At 47.7% G+C, this 20654-nt stretch overlaps 2 protein-coding genes across 2 annotated transcripts; one reads left to right on the forward strand and one right to left on the reverse strand.

Moving 5' to 3' along the window:
- Positions 1-7986: 7986 nt before the first annotated feature.
- On the forward strand, positions 7987-11611 carry LOC118086140 (NTPase KAP family P-loop domain-containing protein 1-like). Its single transcript, XM_035117440.1, has 3 exons — positions 7987-8056; positions 8194-8328; positions 9864-11611. Exons 1-3 carry the CDS (start codon positions 7987-7989, stop codon positions 11609-11611), a joined length of 1953 nt encoding a protein of 650 aa, XP_034973331.1.
- A 1179-nt stretch (positions 11612-12790) lies between these two features.
- Positions 12791-20528, reverse strand: LOC118087128 (NTPase KAP family P-loop domain-containing protein 1-like). Its single transcript, XM_035119487.2, has 5 exons — positions 20426-20528; positions 18947-19020; positions 17672-17803; positions 13795-15590; positions 12791-13244 (listed from the first exon to the last, which is right to left on the reverse strand). The coding sequence occupies exons 2-5, from the start codon at positions 18963-18965 to the stop codon at positions 12921-12923; spliced, it is 2271 nt and encodes a 756-aa protein (XP_034975378.2). The 5' UTR covers positions 18966-19020; positions 20426-20528; the 3' UTR covers positions 12791-12920.
- Positions 20529-20654: the final 126 nt, after the last annotated feature.

Here is a 20654-nt window from a genome sequence, read left to right on the forward strand (position 1 = left end):
TTCCAACTCTACATTTCTATGAAAAAATGGGTCGCCAGCAAGTCCCATGGCTCCCCACAAATTCCTTTTGCCTCTCAGTTGGCAATGTGGAGTGTGTGTGTCAGGTGTTTTTTTTTTAAAAAAAAAATTGTTAGCTTATAGTTAACATATACCGTATATTCCGGCGTATAAGACGACTGGGCGTATAAGACGACCCCCAACTTTTCCAGTAAAAATATAGAGTTTGGGATATACTCGCCGTATTAATAAAACGACTCTGCGTATAAGATGACTCCCGACTTTTGAAAAGATTTTCCTGGGTTAAAAAGTAGTCTTATATGCAGGAATATACTGTACTTAACCAGAGTAAAAAAAAATAGCTTGGAAGCTGGACCGACCACCTATCATCTCCCTCATTCACTCATCAGTAGCATTGCTTGAAAAGATAAAATAAAATATGCAGAATTCCCAAGGATGGCTTTGGATTCTAAGCCTACGTTGTGAGATAGAGTTTATCCTGGATTGTTTTATTCGATGCTTTAATGTGTTGTTAACTGCTTTGATATATATATTTTAAAAATAAAAAGTATAAAAATGGAATGTATTGTTATTATTATTTCCAGTACTCTCAAGGTTGCCTGGAACAATATTCTTCAACCACCAAATGCCAGTGAAATGGAAAATGCTTTTTAACCCCCCCCCCCAATTCATAAGGGTGGGGAAAGATGGAGAATCACTACTGGACTGATCACTGATCCTGTTGTGGATCAGTGCCAATCAGGCAGTCCATGGTAGGGGCATCAGAAATCACTGCTACCTAAGCCTAGCATCATCCCGTTCCTGTGTCTGCTATTCCCTCCAATTCTGGAGATAAGAAACCTAGGAAGTTGCCTTTCAGAGCCTCTGGACCAGGGGTCAGCAAACTTTTTCAGCAGGGGGCCGGTCTTCTGTCCCTCAGACCTTGTGGGGGACCAGACTATTTTGGGGGGGGGGGTGAACGAATTCCTATGCCCCACAAATAACCCAGAGGTGCATTTTAAGTAAAATGACACATTCTACTCATGTAAAAACACGCTGATACGCTGGATTGAGAAGGCAATTGGGCCGGATCCGGATCCGGCCCATGGGTCTTAGTTTGCCTACCCATGCTCTGGACAGGCAGAGATTCAGTAGAGCAAGAGTTAGTCACTGTGAGGAGACGGCATAGAGCAGGCATCCCCAAACTGTGGCCCTCCAGATGTTTTGGCCTACAACTCCCATGATCCCTAGCTAACAGGACCAGTGGTCGGGGAAGATGGGAATTGTAGTCTAAAACATCTGGAGGGCCAAAGTTTGGGGGTGCCTGGCATAGAGTTTAACCTGCTGCACTTCATACAGTCAGACAGCTGTTAAGCTGTAGGAACATCATCAGGGTCAGGGAAAGAAGTCTGTTGAGATGACCTGCTAGGCACCCAGCCCCACGGTCTGAGCCCTATATGCTGTTCTCTGTTTGCTTCACAAAAGTGCCAAGTGCCACCCAAAAATTCATGGAAACCAGAGCTTTGGAGCAATGGGTGCCAAGTACACACCATTTTATTTTATTCCAGTCATACATTCAAAGGATCTGCACTGATTTTGAGAAGGGGCAAGGGGGGGGGGAGTTTTGAGCTGCAAACCTAAGAAGAAAATCCTAGTGAATTGGGGATTATCTGATCCAGATCATCTGCAGATGAAAAAGATAATCCCACCCTTTTTTATCCCTTACCTGGCAAAAAGCCTACGTGAGCATGGATGAAACATGTCTGGATCCTTCAGCAGAAAGACTTGTCATGCATTTAGCTCTTGGCTCTGAGTTTTGCAAACTCTATAAGGGGTGTGGCTAATCACTGTACGATCTTGGGCGTGGCTTTGAATAATTGTGATAAGATGCAAATATTATGCAAGCCCAATTTCCTTGGTTATAAATTATGAGGTTTATTTTATAATAATAATTTATTTATTTATACCCCACCCTTCCAGGTTTAAAAACCAGGCTCAGGGCAGCTAACAGCAAATACAAAACACTGATTAAAATGCGACTTAAAAACAGCATAAAATACAACATAAAATGCAGCATCAATATAAAATTCAGGGGTCATTTTGGGGGGGGCGGGAATAAAAATCAAACACTATATAAATTTTATGAAATAGATAAAAATAAATGCAATGCCACCAATTGCCATGTCATTTATTGTCGTCTTGTTGTTTGCATCCATTTTTCTCTGGAGACAAAGGAGGAGTGTGCCTTTCAGAGTGAAGTCAAGCTGTTGGATGGCTGCAGCGCCTGCTGTGGAGAGACATGTTTTGTTGCAGCTAGGGCAGATGAAGGAGTCTGGTTGTGTTGCTGCAGATGCACTTAACCTCAGGGTCATGGGTTCGAGCCCCACACTGGGCAAAATATTATTCCACTGCAGGGGGTTGGGCTAGATGACCCTCTTGGTCCCTTCCAACTCTACAATTCTAGGATTGATGTAGCATTTCTTCACACAAGAGACCGAAGCTCCATGTTCTATAGCTACCCTACTAGCCCTGACAAAAGTCCATTGTTTTCTTTTATTGATCCAATGGCATTTAGATCCAACTGGAACTTTTGCTGCTGTTAAAGCGCTTACATCTTGATGGTCTCTCATTTAAGGGATGCCGCTATATGGCAACAAGTTGTTTATGGTGTTGAAAGAGATCGATGATACCATGTCAGAGGGGAAGAGGGGCTCAGGGCTCTATGAATGCCACAACATGCAGGCCTCCACAGTCACTTACGGCAGTGTTTCTCAACCAGTGTGCCTCCAGATGTTTTGGGACTACAACTCCCATCATCCCTAGCTAGCAAGACCAGTGGTCAGGAATGATGGGAGTTGTAGTCCCAAAACATCTGGAGGCACACTGGTTGAGAAACACTGACTTACGGACTCATTGTTAAAACCATGTTTATGGAAGACAATCTTAGTCGTCTATGAGGGATCGCCAAAGAAGAAGAAGATTCCTGCGGCAACTCCCTATCAAAAATTCTGATATGTGTACATTAACTTGATGAAGGCAGCTGGATGATGAAGGCAGGATCACAAAGGAATAGGCAAATAGCTTCACATAGCAGGTATTCCTTCCTTGGCAGCTTCTAGACATATGCGTAGGCTTTTCTCAGGAAATCTTACATCTGAAAAGGCAGCACTTGCCAAATAAATGTACTCTCTTCCGAGGAAAAGACCTGCTTTCTCAGCAAAGTGTGAATGCTGTCAGTGAGCCAAACATCCCTAATGATATTTCAGTAAGCTGTTGGACCTGTAGAGAGGTGTAGTAAGCAGGACACTATTATTTCTTTTCCAGAGAGGCCACGTAAAACCAGGTGTTAGGTTGGTGAAGGCTACACAGTGGGGCGTGTCATTTAAGGACGAAAAAAAATTTTTTTTTTATTTCCTCAATGAGGGGTTCTAAAAATATGTTATTGCACATGAGGAATCCAAATCTGCAATTATTTTTATGATTGGTTGATGTTTAGCTTGGTAAATTGAGATCTGTTTGAAATACACTAAAAAAAAGCCAAAAACTCGCATTTTGAAGCGAAGTTAAAGTATTTAATCATTTTATACAAGCGAAAATATAAAGAAATTTTGTTTCCAGCTGTAACAACATATCATTACTTTATCTTAGGCATCCCCAAACTGTGGCCCTCCAGATGTTTTGCCTACAACTCCCATGATCCCTAGCTAACAGGACCAATGATCAGGGATGATGGGGATTGTAGTCCAAAACATCTGGAGGGCCGAAGTTTGGGGATGCCTGCTTTATCTTATAACGTCCTATTATAGTAAATAATAATAATAAATTAACAACTTCAAGGGCTGGTGTCACATGATCATGTATCTGCTGAGGGCCCACATCTGAGTAGGAGAGCCACTGGCAGAAGCCCCCTGGACCATGCTCTTCAAAAGAAGTGTACACTGTTAAAATTTGATTCCTGTAGAATCTAAAGGCCTGCTCTTGATCCTCACAAAGATGGTGTCAGACTTAGAGAAACCATATTCCATGCAGGTCAAGACTTCTGTTCATTTAATGGTTCTGAAGCAGGAGAATATATAGTATTTCCATCCTTCCATCACTGTGATAGAAGGGTTACCATAATGCTTATTATCCATGCTACTATTGAAGGAACTAAAATCTTGTCTTTCTTAAAATGTGGCAATCCTTATCTTAAGATTGGGTGCCTGCCCAACAGCCTTAATCCTACACTATCAGAATGCTGTTTTTGCACCCCCAATTTATCCAATAAGGAAAGACCGTCACTCGACTGAACTTTGGTAGCTCTACTTTACAGTGTACCTATTTTTAACACCTCCAAGTAGTTTATCCAGTCCTCTGCATAGACTTCCTTATCGTGTTTATCATCATAGCTATTCTTCAAAGAAAACATGCTTTTCTCCTTCATGGGAATAAAATTCTGTTTGCAAAGGGTGGGAGTGAGCAACAAAAGGACACAATTCTCTGCTGAATATAGTATATATATATAGAATATAGTATAGTATAATAAAATGATGTTGGTGGGTGAGGATCCCAGCTCCTTTGATGACCACACAATTGTTCTGCTACCAGAGATGCTCTGTAACATATTCAAGCAAGACCCCAGCCCCCAGTCTCCAATGCAACACAGAAGACAATTGCTAGGGCTGGTTAGATGTCCTCATGCCACCCCATTCTGTCTATCTCGGATAGATGAGAAATCTACTTGTCAGAGCATTTCAGCTTTGAAACCCCAACGACCTCAGTGGGTGGACTGGTGGTAGAAAGCAAAAAAGATATCACATACTGTTGTTTAATATTAATAATACAGTAATATTAATATTAATATTAATAGTACAGATAACTACAATACATATGTAAGAGAACTACAATACAGTGGTACCCCACAAGACGAATGCCTCATGCAACGAAAAACTCTCAAGATGAAAGCGTTTTGCGTTGCGTGAGGCAACTCGCAAGACAAAGTTTCCTATGACCGCGCTTTGCAAGACAAATAGGAATGCATTAACTAAATGGGTAGACCGGGTAAACCGGGAAAATTTTAAACCATGCTTTGCAAGATGAGTTTTTTGCTATACGAAGCGACTTGCAGAACAAATTAATTTCATCTTGCAAGGTACCACTGTATCTTGTAATCAATTTTAGGCACTTATCAACATCTGTTTTCATCAAAATTGGGGAATAACCTATATGTTTATAAATGACGGAAATTTGAAAAATGTTAAAAAGTAGGAACTTTTCACATAGAGATTTACCAAGCAAGACCTCAATATTTACAAGGAACCAAAATAGATTTCAAATTACCTCATCATACCACAACTTTTTAACACCCCTCAAATCAGGATTTTTAAAGATGAAAAATTCAACACGCCCTACTACACAGGCTTCCATTTCTTTCTGACTTTAGGGCTGGTCAAGAAACTGTTGAGGTTTAATCACTGAATCAAATGCAGCTGGCTCGCAGTTGGATGTTGCCAGGATACGGGTGGCACTGCCCCTAAACTTCGCACAACATTACTGAGAATTTTGGGGGGTTTTTTTGTAGATAAGATCCTTTCTCATAAATGGAATCGATCCTCAGTGAATTCAGCAGATGTAAGGCTCACGTGCCTTGCCCCCAACATACACACACACACACACACACACACACACACCTGCATGCTCTTAGGTGACCCACCTTGACCCTGATATAAGCTGGAGAAAAGGGACATTCTAGGAAGCATCGATTGTCCTCTCTGCTGCTCCAACTGCCACTCCCTGTTTGGTTCCTGTACTTCAGAAGTTACGTGGGCAGCCACATAGGTAAGAATTCAAGAGGTTGCCTATTGCCTCGCCCTGAGTCCAGGCCTGTTGGTCCACCTGGCTCAGCATCGCCTTCAAAGACCAGCTATGGGTGGCTCTCTAGAGTTTCGGACAGACACCTTTTGCCAGCCCTATCTGGAGATGCTCAGGATTGAACCTGGCAAGCAACACATGTGCTCTGCTGCCCCTGACTTGTGGCCAAGAGGGAGGGTCTCCTAGGAGGGGATGCCTAATATTTTTATTTTTATTTTTTAAAAAACGACAACCTCTAAGCATTGTACAAGGCAGCAGCTGGAACATCTGGTAGGTGGTGCGGTGGGAAAATCTCCCACCAGAGGTTTGCGCACCGGCCGTGTCTTTCCTGAGGCCAAAACTCAGAGGCAAGGCACATTAAAGCAAAGAAAACAGGAATTACCAATTTATTCCATGCTCAAGCCTAGAGGTCCAGCTACTAACCATCTGGAAAGCTAGCAAAAAAGAAAAGAAAAAAGGACAGGACTCCAAACAAAGGGCTCGAAGGATTTTTATACCCATTTTGAAACAAGCAGGTTTTTACTTGCAGGGTGGGCTATCTGTCTTCCTCGTAAAGGTAAAGGTAAAGGCAAATGGACCCCTGACAGTTAAGTCCAGTCACGAACGACTCTGGGGTTGCAGCACTCCTCTCACTTTACAGGCCTTGGGAGCTGGCGTTTGTCCGCTCTGCAATTCTGGCTAGATTTCATTTCTTTTCCTGCTGTCTCTAGTTACTACTATTCGGCCGGCATGGCATCGTTCGTTCTGCCTAAACATGTGTGGCCTTGAGCTCCTTATGGCGATGGCTACTTTTTCTTTCGGTTCATTGTTCTGCACACATCAGCAGTAAAGGATGAAGCATCACACATGCAGGCCCCCACAGGCGTGAACTGCCACCTCCAGCTTTTACATGCCCATTCAGCTCAGCCATTTTTATTCATTTATCTTATCAATTATATAGGCTGCCTAAAATATATATTTTTTAAAAACGGCAACCTCTAAGCATCGTACAAAGCAAAAACCGTAAAATTGCAGGACTAGAAGGCAAATAAAGCAAAAATGCATACAGGCAACCAACTCCCCGCTTACACGCACTCAAGGCACATGTGAGTGCCTCACCACGAACCCAGAAGTGGCATGAAATGTGACAAATACAGCCCTAAAAGAGCACAAAAATGGTACGAAAACAGCCTCTAGCCTTTGCACCAACCGCTGAGGCTTGGGGAGGGTTAGAGTTTGAGCGAGGTTTGGAGAGAGCGATTGTAGTGGAATTGGGTGGGGTTTTTAAAAATTTTGGATGGCTTTTTTCCAGGGTGTCCAGTGGTTTAGAGCACGTTTGCAGTTTTCTCAATGGTGTTTCTGATATACATGATTTCACTTAAATGCCTGGTGCCTCGGAATGCAACCCCCACAAAATATCTGAAAATGTATGGGAACTATTTGTTAATAGGCATCTAAAACTTGCCACAGTTGCCAGCCCAGAAGCAAATATGGCTATACCTATATACCTGAAGGAGCGTCTCCACCCTCATCATTCTGCCCGGACACTGAGGTCCAGTACCGGTTCCCTGGACCTGGCGGGTCCCTCCCTCGTTGCGAGAAGCCAAGTTGCAGGGAACCAGGCAGAGGGAGGGCCTTCTCGGTGGTGGCGCCCGCCCTGTGGAATGCCCTCCCATCAGATGTCAAAGAGAAAAGCAGCTACCAGATATTTTAGAAGACATCTGAAGGCAGCCCTGTTTAGGGAGGCTTTTAATGTTTAATAGATTATTTTATTTTATTTTTCTGTTGGAAGCCGCCCAGAGTGGCTGGGGAAACCCAGCCAGATGGGCAGGGTATTAAATAATAAATTATTATTATTATTATTATTATGGCTAGGAAGCAGCGATGGTAGCCATGACACAGGGAGTTGAGCTGTTGACTTCTGCCTCCTTCATCTCAGTGCTGCCCTCGTAGCATTCAGCAGGGAGGAAGATGGGGGCAAAACCAGAATTAGTTGGCTATGTTCCTGTGCCACCTTCGGTTCTGGTGCCAGCTTCTGTTGACCTCTCTGCCCCCCCACCCTACCAGTGCCAAGAGGTGGAGACATTACTCTACTCATTATCCTATCCTTCTTTGGCAGAGTTAAGCAGCCTGTGGACTGGGAACTTTTTAAACGCCACGATGATGAATAAGCCCATTTACATTTCGCTCCAGCGGAAGGGAGAGGCACCTCCGCATAAAGAAAATCGGGGTGTGTAAGGTACTTTCCTAATCAGCGTCTCAGATTTCAGTTCTCTTCTCCGGTTCTTCTTGCTGCCGGTCCTCATAGTCTGGTGAAATTCAAAAATAAATAAAAATCATTTTGATTTCCTTCTATTTGTTTTACAGAGGAACCAGGAACAAATGAAACCATTTACTGCCAAGCCTTGGCTGAGACTCTGCACCACATTGCCCTGCCTGTGACTGTGGGACTCTACGCCCCCTGGGGGCGAGGCAAGAAAAGGCTCTTGTGTGAAATTGAAGGTAAGGACCACCCATCCATCAGACGTGAGCAGTCGTCACAGTTCAAAGAGAGAATTCAGTGCGTATTTAATTATACAACAGCGAGAGGGTCATTCACCGTTTTGGCAACCCCAGTGCCCAAGGCAGCTTTCCCCAACCTAGTGCCCTCCATAAGTTTTTGGACTGCAACTCCCATCAGCCCCGGGCAGTCCAAAACACACAGAGGCCACCCGATTGGAAAAGGCTGCTGTAGATCTCCAAGCAGGACCTGCTGACTGCCAGAGGCCCTCTGTGATTCAGCTGGAGCACCTGAAATCCATTTCCCCATATGGCCTCGGCAGGACTGAGGGGTGATATGATAGCCATGTTCAAATATATGAAAGGATGTCATATGGAGGAGGGAGAAAGATTGTTTTCTGCTGCTCCAGAGAAGCGGACACGGAGCAATGGATTCAAACTTCAAGAAAAAAGATTCCACCTAAACATTAGGAAGAACTTCCTGACAGTAAGAGCTGTTCGGCAGTGGAATTTGCTACCAAGGAGTGTGTGTACTCTCCTTCTTTGGAGGTCTTTAAGCAGAGGCTTGACAGGCACATGTCAAGAATGCTTTGATGGTGTTTCCTGCTTGGCAGGGGGTTGGACTGGATGGCCCTTGTGGTCTCTTCCAACTCTATGATTCTATGAGGTGCAGCACTAGAATGGGTCCTCATTGCCCTGCAACCTGGCCAACCATTATGAGAGATTATGGTAGCAGTGTGTTGTGTATGGTGTGTTAGAGGAGGGGTAGTACCTCTAGTGGGGGATACATCATGCTCCTTCTGGAGTAGTTTTTCCACCTTTGGTCCCCACCCTGCACTCAGGTCTCACTTGGGGCTCCTAGAAGCTGTCCGCAGGTGACAATGGCCACACCCTAGGAAACGGCTTAGACTGGCCAGCTAAACCAGGCAAAGACAGCTGATGGGTCTCAAACCCTCAATGAGTTAGGGGCTTCCCCTGAATGAGTGGGTCAAGAAGGCAGTTTCTGCATGTGCTGTAGAAGGAAGTGAGGGGCGGGTGGTCAGCAAGCCCATCTAGGAGAAGGAAAATTCTGATCCTAAACCAGAGGTCGGCAACCAACTGGCCCATGGCCGTTCTGGAGATCTGCATGGGGATTCTGTGCTTTTTTTCGCGGCACCATTTTTTCCCTTGCCGCTGGGACTGACCTCCGGGGTTGTCTGGGCAGCCCAGGACCTCCAGACACACTGCCCAGGTTTGTGCCCTGGGGAGGTCATTTCAGTATGCTTCACCCCCTGAGGCGCACTCCAGTGTCTCCACCGGGGTATCCAATACATCTTTCCTGTTCAGGCGGACCTTGTATCCCAAGAGCGTGGTCTGCAGCAGCATGCTGATGAATTGGGAACTGGGGTGAGCACAAGGTGTAAGAACCTCTGCAGAGTCTGCTGGATCAGAGCAATGCCCCATCTAGTCCAGTGAGTTTCATAGTTTACCCATGCGCCACATGAAGGACTTTCGTTCATTTTGTCTGGAATTTTCCAATGTGATGCTCTCCATTGCAGATCACATGCGCTGGCTAAGCAAACAAACCAGAAACAAAGCTGGAAGGACCACGTACTCCCTGCTTTCGTTCCTCTGGCACATCATCTTCGCTCACCCCCTTCTGCGCTCAGCAAAGCCTGAAGGCACCCACTATATTTTTATCAACTTCAACGCCTGGGAATATGCAGGATGCGATCATACCTGGGCCGGCATCATCACAACACTGCTGGATGAAATCGAAGGCAATTACAGGATCCCATTCAGCACTTTTCGGTCCTTTGGTGTGCAATTCAAGGAAGAGCCGGTTACGCGGAAAACGAAATGGGTTTTGAAAGGATGGAGCAAGCTCTTCTGGTTTTGCCTCTTGTGTCTGATCCTTGGATTGTTTCTGAGCACAATGCTGACGAGGCTGAAATTGGGCAGCAGTTTTTGGGAAAGCATGGCATACACAACAGCAGTAGTGCTGGGCGCATTTTCTCTGCCTTTCATGTGCTGCACGAAAAACATTTTCTTCACCCTGAAAAAGAAACTCCAGTTGAAGATGAACGCCAAGGACCAACTGGGCTTCATGCACCTTGTGAAGAAAGAGGTGAAAACAATCACTCATTTCCTACAATTCATGGCGTTCGAGGAGGACCGAGAGATCCGGGTGGTCCTGAAGATCGTCAATTTAGACCTCTGCACTCCGGACAAAGTGGTGGCCGTCCTAGACGCCATCAAAATCCTCCTTTCAGACGAAGACACTCCATTTATCACCATCTTGGCTGCTGACCCAGGAATCCTCGTGGAGAGCATTCAGTTGTCAAATAACACCTGCAGCAATGGCTACTTGTACTTAAATCGAATCATCTCTCTCCCCTTCTCCCTGCCCCGAATGAGCTGCAAAGGCAAGAGGCGGATGCTCACAGGGATTCTGAATGGAAAAAGGAAACGGGGGCAGGATTGTGCTACTAATCAGGAAACACGGGCTCACAAGCAAAACAGCAAAGGGGTCCAAGAAGCCAAGGGCTCGTTGGCCACAGAGGAAGTCCAGCACATCTTCCAAGACATGAGCCATGAGAATTTTGAAGACTACATCCCAGGAAATTTTGTCCAAATGAACCGGGTCGTCAACACGGTGCTGACCATTAGGTCCATGCTTGACCTAGGATATAAGCCCCACCCTGGGCTGAATTTCAGTAGGGAAGATGGCAGGTTGGTGACCAAAGAGGTGGTCGATTGGGTTATCCTCGCCCATTTTTGGCCTTGCCGCCTGAGCTGGATTTTGCAGTGTGCGGAAGACGAGCAGCAGCAGGAAAAGCTCGCCGAAAGCCGGGCAAGGGGCTCACAGCTGAAGCAAGGCCATGGCAGAGGTGGAGGAGGAGATCCGCAGGGCAAAGCATTGGAAAGAGACAGCAAGGCATTGTTGCCGTTTTATGAGGACAATGCTTTGGAGCTGGACAAGATTAAGAACGACATCAGAAAACTTTTGGAGCTCGATGGAGACCCTGACCTTTTCCGAACCTTCTTGCAGAAGAGCCATTTTACGGTGGGGCGGGCCAGATATTTTTCCAACTTCCTCATCAATTTAGACTTCTCTCTGAAGAGGCAGTTTGAGTTGCAGCGGAGCCTGAATCATATAGTCCGGAAGGAAAACAGGGAGGGCGAGTCACCATCTGGGGAGAAAAGTGCTGGGTTTAAAGATGAAGGAAAACTCCAGAGCAGCTCGTTGCAGCAGAAAGATAACGCCCAAAAAAGAGAGGATCCTAGACACCCTTCAGTAGCCTAGCGTCCTTCAGATGTTTTGGACTACAATACTGAGATCTGATGGATTCAACTGAATTTCACTGCAGATATTTGTGGGGTTTTGTGGGGTTTTTAAAAAAAGCCTGCATGGGACAGGAAGAGAGGAATGAAGTGTGCTGTATATGATATGCATTTGTTACAAATACCAATCTCACCCCCAAATTAAATTATGTCTTATGAAAACACTACATTATTTTGTCTGTCATTTACTCTGGTCATTTCATGAGTTTGGATCATTTTCGCCACCACCACCACCTCATTCTACAGCTCCCAGAATCTCAGCTCTGCAGCCTCTTTTTCAGTGTTGCACAAAAACCACAGTCTGACTTTGGCTTCTCTCCCCTACACCTAGGTTCAGACTTATCACCTTAACCTTTTTTTTTAAGCCATCCAAGTTTGTGGCCATCACTCCCGCTTGTGGGAGCAAATGCCATAATTTATTTATGTATTTCATGCCGTGCTTTTTTCTGGGGGGATGCATGCCCCAAACATTTTGTGAATCTAAGTTTGTCCTCATTGAGGGACAGTATTTCATCATGAGTAGGAAAATGAGAGCACCTCCTAAACATATTTTTTAAGGAAAAAAACCACTGATTTTATGTATATACTGGCTCATTTTTTTTAAAAAAAAAACCCATCCTCAATGCAATTCACTTTGTGAATTACATTCTTTTGCTTCTCCCGAATAATAATAATAATAATAATAATAATAATAATAATATGCCTGTTGTCTTTGTCCATGGAGTTTTCTTGGCAGGGATACTGGAGTGGCTTGCCAGTTCCTTCTCCAGGTGGATCACGTTTAGTCAAAACTCTCCACTATGACCTGTCCATCTTTGGTGGCCCTGCATGGCATAGCTCATAGCTTCTCTGAGTTATTCAAGCCCCTTCGCCACGACAAGGCATTGATCCATGAAGGGGATCTGTGGTCCATGGGGTCACGAAGAGTCGGACACGACTAAACGACTAAACACCACCACCAACACCAACAACAACAACAACAATATAATTATTTATACCCCGACAATCTGGCTGGGTTTCCCCAACCACTCTGGGCAGCTTCCAACAGAATATTAAAATCTTCCAGCTGATTAAGTAGATTGTATCTTATGAAGATTATGGGTAAATAAATCACACCAGTGACCTGAGGATTTCAGGCAGAGTTGCTGAACTTTTATTTCTGGAGTTAGGGACCACAGTGCTTCCCTGCTATAAGAAATAAATAAATGTTGAAGTGGCCTTCATCAAGTCCACCTCTTGCTCCAGGTTCCAGTAGCAATTTCCAGCACGCCTCAGGTGCACAGAACCTGGTTGAGCTGGTTATTTTCCCTGGAAAAGTTCACGGACCAGGTGCTTCCTCTCGGCGTGTTCTCTTGCACGCCTAAATAGGTCTTATTTCTGAAGACCACCATGGGAGATGATGCCGAAGGGGCCTGAGAAGGCCCTGACCCAAGGAAATAGGCACTGAAGGTCACCCACTCCCCGAGACCCATGCCAAGGACATCTCTGATTTCGTTCCTGTCGCTGTAGGCCAGGGCGCGTCCGTTCAAATGGTGCTGCTTCAACCTCTCCTTGTACTGCTGGGAATTTTCCTCTTTAAAGCCAAGCTGGTCCATCTGGAAAAGAACAAAAAGCAGAGGCGGAAACTCACAGCCACGTCCCTCAACATTGTCCCACATATAGGGAAGGCAAGGGGATTTTTTTTTCCTGTCTGGGGGCCATATTCCCTGTTGGGCAACCTCCCAAGGGCCACATGACCATGGTGGGAGGGGCCAGAGGCAATAAGTGGGTGGAGCAACTAGGGCCTAAACACACACACACCCCACTCCTCCACCCAGACAGGCAAGAGGCAGAATTAGAATTCAAGGCCAAGGAAAAACACCCGAGGTACAAAACGAGGGCTACTTCTCTAGAGTGTATTTCTAGTCAGGTTGGGATAGTTCTGCAGGACATGACTGCAGTCCAACCAGCAATCCATGTTTTGCCCGACAGGCACATGAAAGGAATGAAGCTCACAGAGCTTCCCTGCAAAATTTGCTAGAGAGAACTCTGTGTGGTCACTTCCTTTGTTTGCCGTAACACTATGCACTTCCTCCCCACTTGGGCAGACTCCTCTTTACTCAACATGCTTCCAAGCTGACCCTGGACAAGGCAGTGCTCTCCTACCTCCTTGCAGACCTCATCCACCGACAGCCCCAGCAGAATGCATCTGGAGATCCCGTGGCCCCGCTTGGTCCTCCGCTTCAGGCTGCGGCTGCCCCGGAGCAGCTCCATGTGCCTCTTCAAGGAGGAGTCCAGGTTGACCGTGTAAGGCAGGAAGAAGTTGGCGTCCTCCACCTGGAACCTGCGGCACAGGAAGCTGTGGAAGAGCTCGGGGTCCCCGTCCAGTTCCAAGAGCTTCTCCAGCTGGCCCTTGAGCATGCCGAGCTCGTCCATGTACTTCTCGTACACCTCCCACAGGAAGTGGTCGGGAGCCAGCTGGCAGCCTTGGCCCAGGCCCAGCCGGCCCACCTGCTCATCGTCCTCAATGCACTGCAAGATCCAGCTCAGCCGGCAAGGCCACTGGCTGGCCAGCAGCACCCAAGAGGCCACTTTCTGTGGACACAGCTTTTCCCGGGGGACCTCCGTCGCCATGAGACGCACAGTGACAGAGATGGTATTGATGATGCGTCTCATGTGCACCATGTTGTCCGTCATGTACTCCTTCATGCTGTCATCCAGCAGGAACTCAAAGGCCTCCTGGATCAGGTCCTTGGCTTTGAAGCCTTTCTTGCACCTTTTTTGGGGAGGTGCTTCCAGCCTGGGACTCACGACAACCAGAGGCACCCGGCTGCCATCAGCGTGTCGCTCGGGGGCCTTCCGGCTGGCGGAATTGCAACACAAGGGTGACCCAGTGTTCAGCCTCTTCTGGTTTTCCTGTGGAAAGTCCACTTCGCCCTCCTCGTCCTCCAGGCTTTTCTCCTGCTCCTCCCGGCAGTCGACGGCACACTTCACCAGCTGCATCTTGGTGTGGGTGTCCATCTTGGGGACCGAGAACGGGAGGGTGATGATGCGGTTCAAGAACTCGTAGCCATTGTTGGCCATGCCTTTCATGTACAAGGAGCTCTCCACGCAGTCCACGATCACGCTGGGGTCAGCCACCAGGATGGAGATGAAGGGTGCCTCGTAGTCCGAGAGGAGGATGTTCATTGCGTCGAGGACGCCCACCACTTTGTCTGGGCAGCAGTTGTCCAAGCTGGTGATCTCCAGCACCACCCTGAGCTTCCTCCGCTGGAAGATCTCCATGAACTTCAGGAACTTGGCAATGATCTTCACCTCCCTCTTGACATTGCTCATGAAGCCCAGCTGGGCGCTGAGGTCCGTCCGGTTCATCTGCCTCTCTAGCTGGGCCCTCTGGGTGACGATGACGTTCCGTAGCACCAGGACAGCCATCCGGATGGACGCCGCCGCCGTGATCCCAACCGCCGTGGCCCCGAGGCCCTCGACAACAGCAATGGCGTCCCCAGAAGCGTTGCCAATGGGGACACCGAAAACAAAGATGAGGGCTGCGAGCCCGACAGCCACCGCCGCCACCAAGAGGATGGCAGCCCACAGCGGCAGGCAGAGGTACTTCTTGCTGATCCACTCCTGGCGCAGAGGGGCCTCGACAAGGCCACACTTCCTGCCCACAGCTCTGTAGACACTCACAGGGACCAGGCCAAAGTGGCTCTCGATGCCATCGCACAAGGCAGTGATGAGACCTGCCCAGAGCTGGTCACTCCCGGCGTATTCCCAGGCACTGAAATGAATGAAGATGTGCTGGACGTTTTTTCTCTGCCGGTGTTGCAGTGTCAGGACGGGGCGGTAGAAGATCATGAGGAAGACGGCGGAGACCAGATCCCACCCAGAAGTCCCTCGCTGTTTCAGTCTGGTCCGCTGGAATTCCTGCTGGTCTTTTTTCCATGACTGAAGACGCATGTATTCTGAGAGGGAAAGGAAGAGAGCCAGACCAGAGATGGGTCTACTGTACCCCAGCCAACCAGGGTGTGTCCTGGTTTCTGTTGATCACACAATACTTTGATTAAATACCCAAACGTTAAGATCCCCTCTGGAGTCCTCGCTCCGTGTGCGACCGCCAAGTGAATTGAGGTGCATGGCAGCAAAGGAGAGGGCCTTCTCGGTGGTGGCACCTCAAATTTGGAATAGCCTTCTCAGAGAGACTCACCTGATGCCTGCTCTATGGTAAAACCCAATTTTCATTTAAAAGGCTTCAAACCAAGTTTAGACAACTTTTTTGAGGATAAGGCAGAGAATTGCAGGTGGGGAAAGTGCTAGAGCACTCATATCCTTGGGCTTTCTCTTGAGGCATCTGGTGGCCACTGTGAGAACAGGATGCTGGACTTTAGTTGATGTAGCTATAGGGCAGCTCATATGTTCCCATTCTGCAAGTTCCTTTACATGTCGTGCTTTAAATACGGTAAGCCATACACCAGTCATCCCCAAACTGTGGCCCTCCAGATGTTTTGGCCTACAACTCCCATGATCCCTAGCTAACAGGACCAGTGGTTGGGGAAGATGGGAATTGTAGTCCAAAACATCTGGAGGGCCAAAGTTTGGGGATGCCTGCCATACATTCTCAGCCTCTGGTGTGATTTCAAGCTGATCTATAAATTGTTTCGTTGCTTTATTTTCTGAGAGTTCCATGCTATTTATTTAAAACATTATTCACTGAATGATTTCCATCTCTCTAAGCAGTCTGTTTTGCCTCCGGTAGGGGAAACCGAGAATAGTGAGAAAGCTACTTGGTGCAGCAAATAACTGAAATCCAAGCATTGCACCAGTGAAACTCAAATTCTACGTCAAGAAAAGCAGATGCTGAAAACCAGCATGTGCCCACTTACTTTGCAGGGGCGTCTCTGGAAATGGAGGTAAATGCGTTTTGCTCTCCTGACACATAGCCCTTGATAGCCCTGCCCTCCACAGTATTTAACTCATCCCCCACCTTCATAAAGCCACTCCTGTTCTTCTTAGCCATCGCCTCATCCAGTATGAATGAGTTCCGCAGGCTACACTTGCATTCTGTGAACAAGCACCAGAGGCAGATTTAGGGCAGTGTGAACAGAGCGGTTGCACCAAGCATACAACCATGGGGGCTGCCTTCTCAAAGCCCGGTGAGCAGTTCCCTAGCTTTGGGGAGGAGGTGTGAGGGCCCTGACCAGGTCCTAGAACCCTCTTCCTCCTTCCCAAAGCCAGGCAAGCACTGTGGGATGTGACACACAAGTAGCAGTCAAGTACAACATTCCTTGTTTTCCTAGAGTGGACATGCAAGAGGATGTTTGGTCCAGCCAGTTGGAACTTCCTCTTTCCTCCTGGCTGGGACATACTTCCTTTGCATGTGACTAGAGGTGGGCGTGACCTTACCTGTGCAAGTAACAAAAGCACATGGCACGCAACACACTCTCTTTCTTTTACTTCCTCTGTCGTTGGAGCAGCTTTTTAGCTAGAGATGCTCTGTTAGCTTCCAGCCAACAGAGGACAATGGGATTATCCCCATATGGGATAGATCCACATGTATATATTTTGTAACTAAGTCTGCCTTCAGGGATCCAACTGTGAACTGATGATGTGAGTAAACTTCTTTTATTTACTTTTAAAAAGATTGTGGCGTGTTTATTCTTTTAAGAGGGATATAAGGAGACTTACCAGGAACCTAATAGTGAGAGGCTTACACAAGCCTGCAACCAGTTATCTGCTGTGCATTTAAAAGGGGAATGTGAAACTCTGCTAAGTAAAGGAACTTGCTAGCGCAAGTTAGGAAGGATATTAATAAACAATATATCCTCTCCTGCCTCCCTGAACATTCCCACAAGCGCTCTTTGGGAAGGAGATAGGAGGGCTCTAGGACCCTGCCAGAGCCTCACACCACCTTCCTAAAGCCCAGCTTAAGACGGCACTATGAGGGCTACAGGGAGGGTGTCAAGTGGCCTTGCACAGGGTGGATTATTACCAAGGTCTGCCCTTGTTAGCCCTTCCTTTCCTGGGTCTTCACCTTATGAGCACTCACCTCGGATCCTGTCCAGGAGAAAGGCTTTGCAGTGCCCCCACGGTGCATAAAACCCAACCGTCACTGGGGAGGACACGCAGTAGAGGGCCTTGGCTAAGGAGAAGCAGTAGGCGTCATCTTTGTTCTGGAACTCTGCAAAAGGAAGAGCAGGGGAGCAGCCAAAAGGCAAATCCCACATCAGATGCCAACAGCCGCTGGTAGAATCAGCGGCGGCTGATCCTTTAGGGTGAACGGGGACCCTGGCCCACCGACCTCAGGGTGCCTTCAGCCAGCCCCAGCTGCCTGCTTTCAATTTGCAACAAACACAGTCTGTCAGCTTCCTCCTTCCTCCTTAGACCATGTGGAGGATGGGGATAAAACTAGTGTTCCTTGGCTCCACCTGTCCTTGGCTCTGGCTCCACCTGCTCTTTGGGCTCCCCGCTTTCCAACTTTACAGTCCCAATGGGCTGGTGGGGGGGCGGGTTGAAGTCCAAAAACATCAGGGGTGCTGCAGGTCCCCTTTTCCTGCTGCACTCCCTTGGGGGAATCTTGTTGGCATCCGTCTGTCTCAAGAGACAATGAAGTCAAACTGCTGTGTTAGCAGCACTGAAGTGACCTCCCCAGGTCGTAAGCTTGGGCACTGTGTAGGGAGGTCCCGGGCTGCCCAGACGACAAGGCCCGCCCCCCTCGGCCAAAGGAAAGCAGAGCAAGACATTTGGCATCAGCTTGGCTGCAGGAGTTGCCAGAAGGAGGTGTACAAGGCACCATCCAACCGCCTTAGGGACTCTGCTCCGGATTTGAGTAGGGTTCGCTCCTGAGCCTTTTCTTCTCCTGAAGCTGTTCCTCAAGGCAGCGGAGGTTTCCTTCTCTTAGATGGGCTCCCTTCCCAGGTGGCCGAACCCCCTCTGCCCCCCACTTCCCTCTGCACCATGTACAGAAACCGAGGGGGAAACTCATGTACCCTTTCAGGAAGTGGGGAGATATGGCTGACACAAAAAAGGGCACACCAGCCAATATGACTAGGACTGAATTCCACCTAGCCAAGAGGCAAGGCCTGTGAGGACCAAGTTATCTTACCCTCTCTCTCTCTCCTTCCTTCCCTCCCTCTCCTTTCTTTGCAACTGGTGTTATGTGGGGAAGTGATGTTTAATATTCCTGAAGAAATCTACCCAGCAGCAGACACCCTTCTTCACGGAATGGTTCACAGTTACTAACTTGGGCTATGATCCTGAGATAATAACCTCTGGATCCTTCGGGTAAGTACACCCATCCTAAAACCCAAATTATTCCACTTACCTCTGGTCAGGGAGAGCATCGCTTTTGTCAGCCACAGGGTATTAAAAAGGTTGAAGATGCACAGGTGCTGGTAGCTAAGAAGAGGGAGAAAATGTGGAGGCTTTTCAAACTATTCCTGGGCCTGGGACTAAATATATGCAAAAGTTTGCTCTCTGGAAGGTTGGCAGCTCATCACGTGTAAATAGACAGAAGGAAGGTGTCAAGGACTGTTTCCCATCAAAAAATGAGGATTAAGACTTCCTCCTCTGTACAGTTGAAATCTTCAGTACATAGCATTGGAGAGGTGGTCTTCCTTTGGCCCCTATTCCTGCACAACTGCTTCTCGTAAGAAATGGACACTCCAACCCGATCTTTACCTTCCAGGTGTTTTGGACTCCCATCAGCCCCAGCAAGCGCAGTCATGTGATGCTGGTGTTGATGGGAGCACAGCCAGGGTGATTAGGGCAGATGTTCGTTGCAGCTCCAGAACATCTGCAAGGCGCCAGGTTAGGAAAGGCTGGCCTACAACCCTCTCCAGCTTCCTCTGCTCTGGAATTCTCAGCTGACCGACAAGTCAAATCTGTAACCTGCAGCAACAGGTTGGTAGCACTGCTTTCTGGGTGGCACCGCTTCAAGCTACAGAAGCTGCTTGGCACCCAGTCTGGTGATAAAACTATTCCAAATATGTAACGGAAGAAGAAGGGAAAGCCAGCCTTTCCCTTAGCAAGCTGCTTGGGGTCTTATTTTTCTCCCCTGAGCCAGCATGCAAACATGCAGAGCTTCACGAGCCCAGCTCTTACAGGTGGCTGTTTCTGACACAGCAGACACAACATGAGCATGCAAGCTTTTCCGCCTGGCTGCAGCAGAAAGTGGGAGGCGAGATGACGAGGTCTCCCCCATCGGCTCTCTCCTTGCCTTCTCCCCTCCCAGAACCTCCTCCCACCCGTGTCTGCTCCACCTGGCCATTTTAACAATTACGTAATATTACGTCAGAATCAAGGATTCAACTCGCTTTCCTCCACCCCGGCCTTCCTTTCCCCCACCCATAATGTACTTATTAGCTTCAGGGGCGCCAGCTCGTGTGTGCTGGGCCAGCCCCCCTATATTTCAGGGGCAGGGGCCAACCCCCCCCCAAAAAAGTTCAAAAAGTGTGGAGGGGAAGCAATTATTTTAAACTGTAAACACCCGTTAGTGAGTTGGCAGAAGAGGGACACATCAAAAGGTCGCAGGTAGGTAGTTGGCAAGCAAACAACATCTCTCTTTCCCCCCGAAGCAGTTTGTACTGTAATCGCACAGTCTATGCCGGGCAGGTGGCCCGTTAATAAAGCCTGTTCCCCAACATTAACAGCAACCACACTGTTTGCATAAATGGCTCAAAGGCGACAAAGACTCGTGGGCAGAATTTCTTTCTAAAATAAGAACAGAGAAAAGCAGGTGGGCTCCAAGAGGGTCAGAGGAGACAAGTCCAGGATCCTCTTTCCAGCAGCAGGTAACACTCACCTGGCATGCGAAGGCTGCCAAGGCTACACCCACTGAAATCAGCGGGGCTTATTTTTGAGTAAGCTGCGAGCCTGAAAATGAGCCCTGGGGCCATAAACAGGACTCACTTCCGAGCTTGCGTGAGCCAAGCTGGTGAGCAATAAACCTTAAGCGAATGCAATGTTTATAGGCACAGCCAGCCGCCACTCAGCCCAAAGGGGTGTATTTGCAGGAGGATTATTCAGAGAGC

This window comes from Zootoca vivipara, chromosome 6 (assembly GCF_963506605.1).
Source record: "Zootoca vivipara chromosome 6, rZooViv1.1, whole genome shotgun sequence".
Lineage (NCBI taxonomy): Eukaryota > Metazoa > Chordata > Lepidosauria > Squamata > Lacertidae > Zootoca > Zootoca vivipara.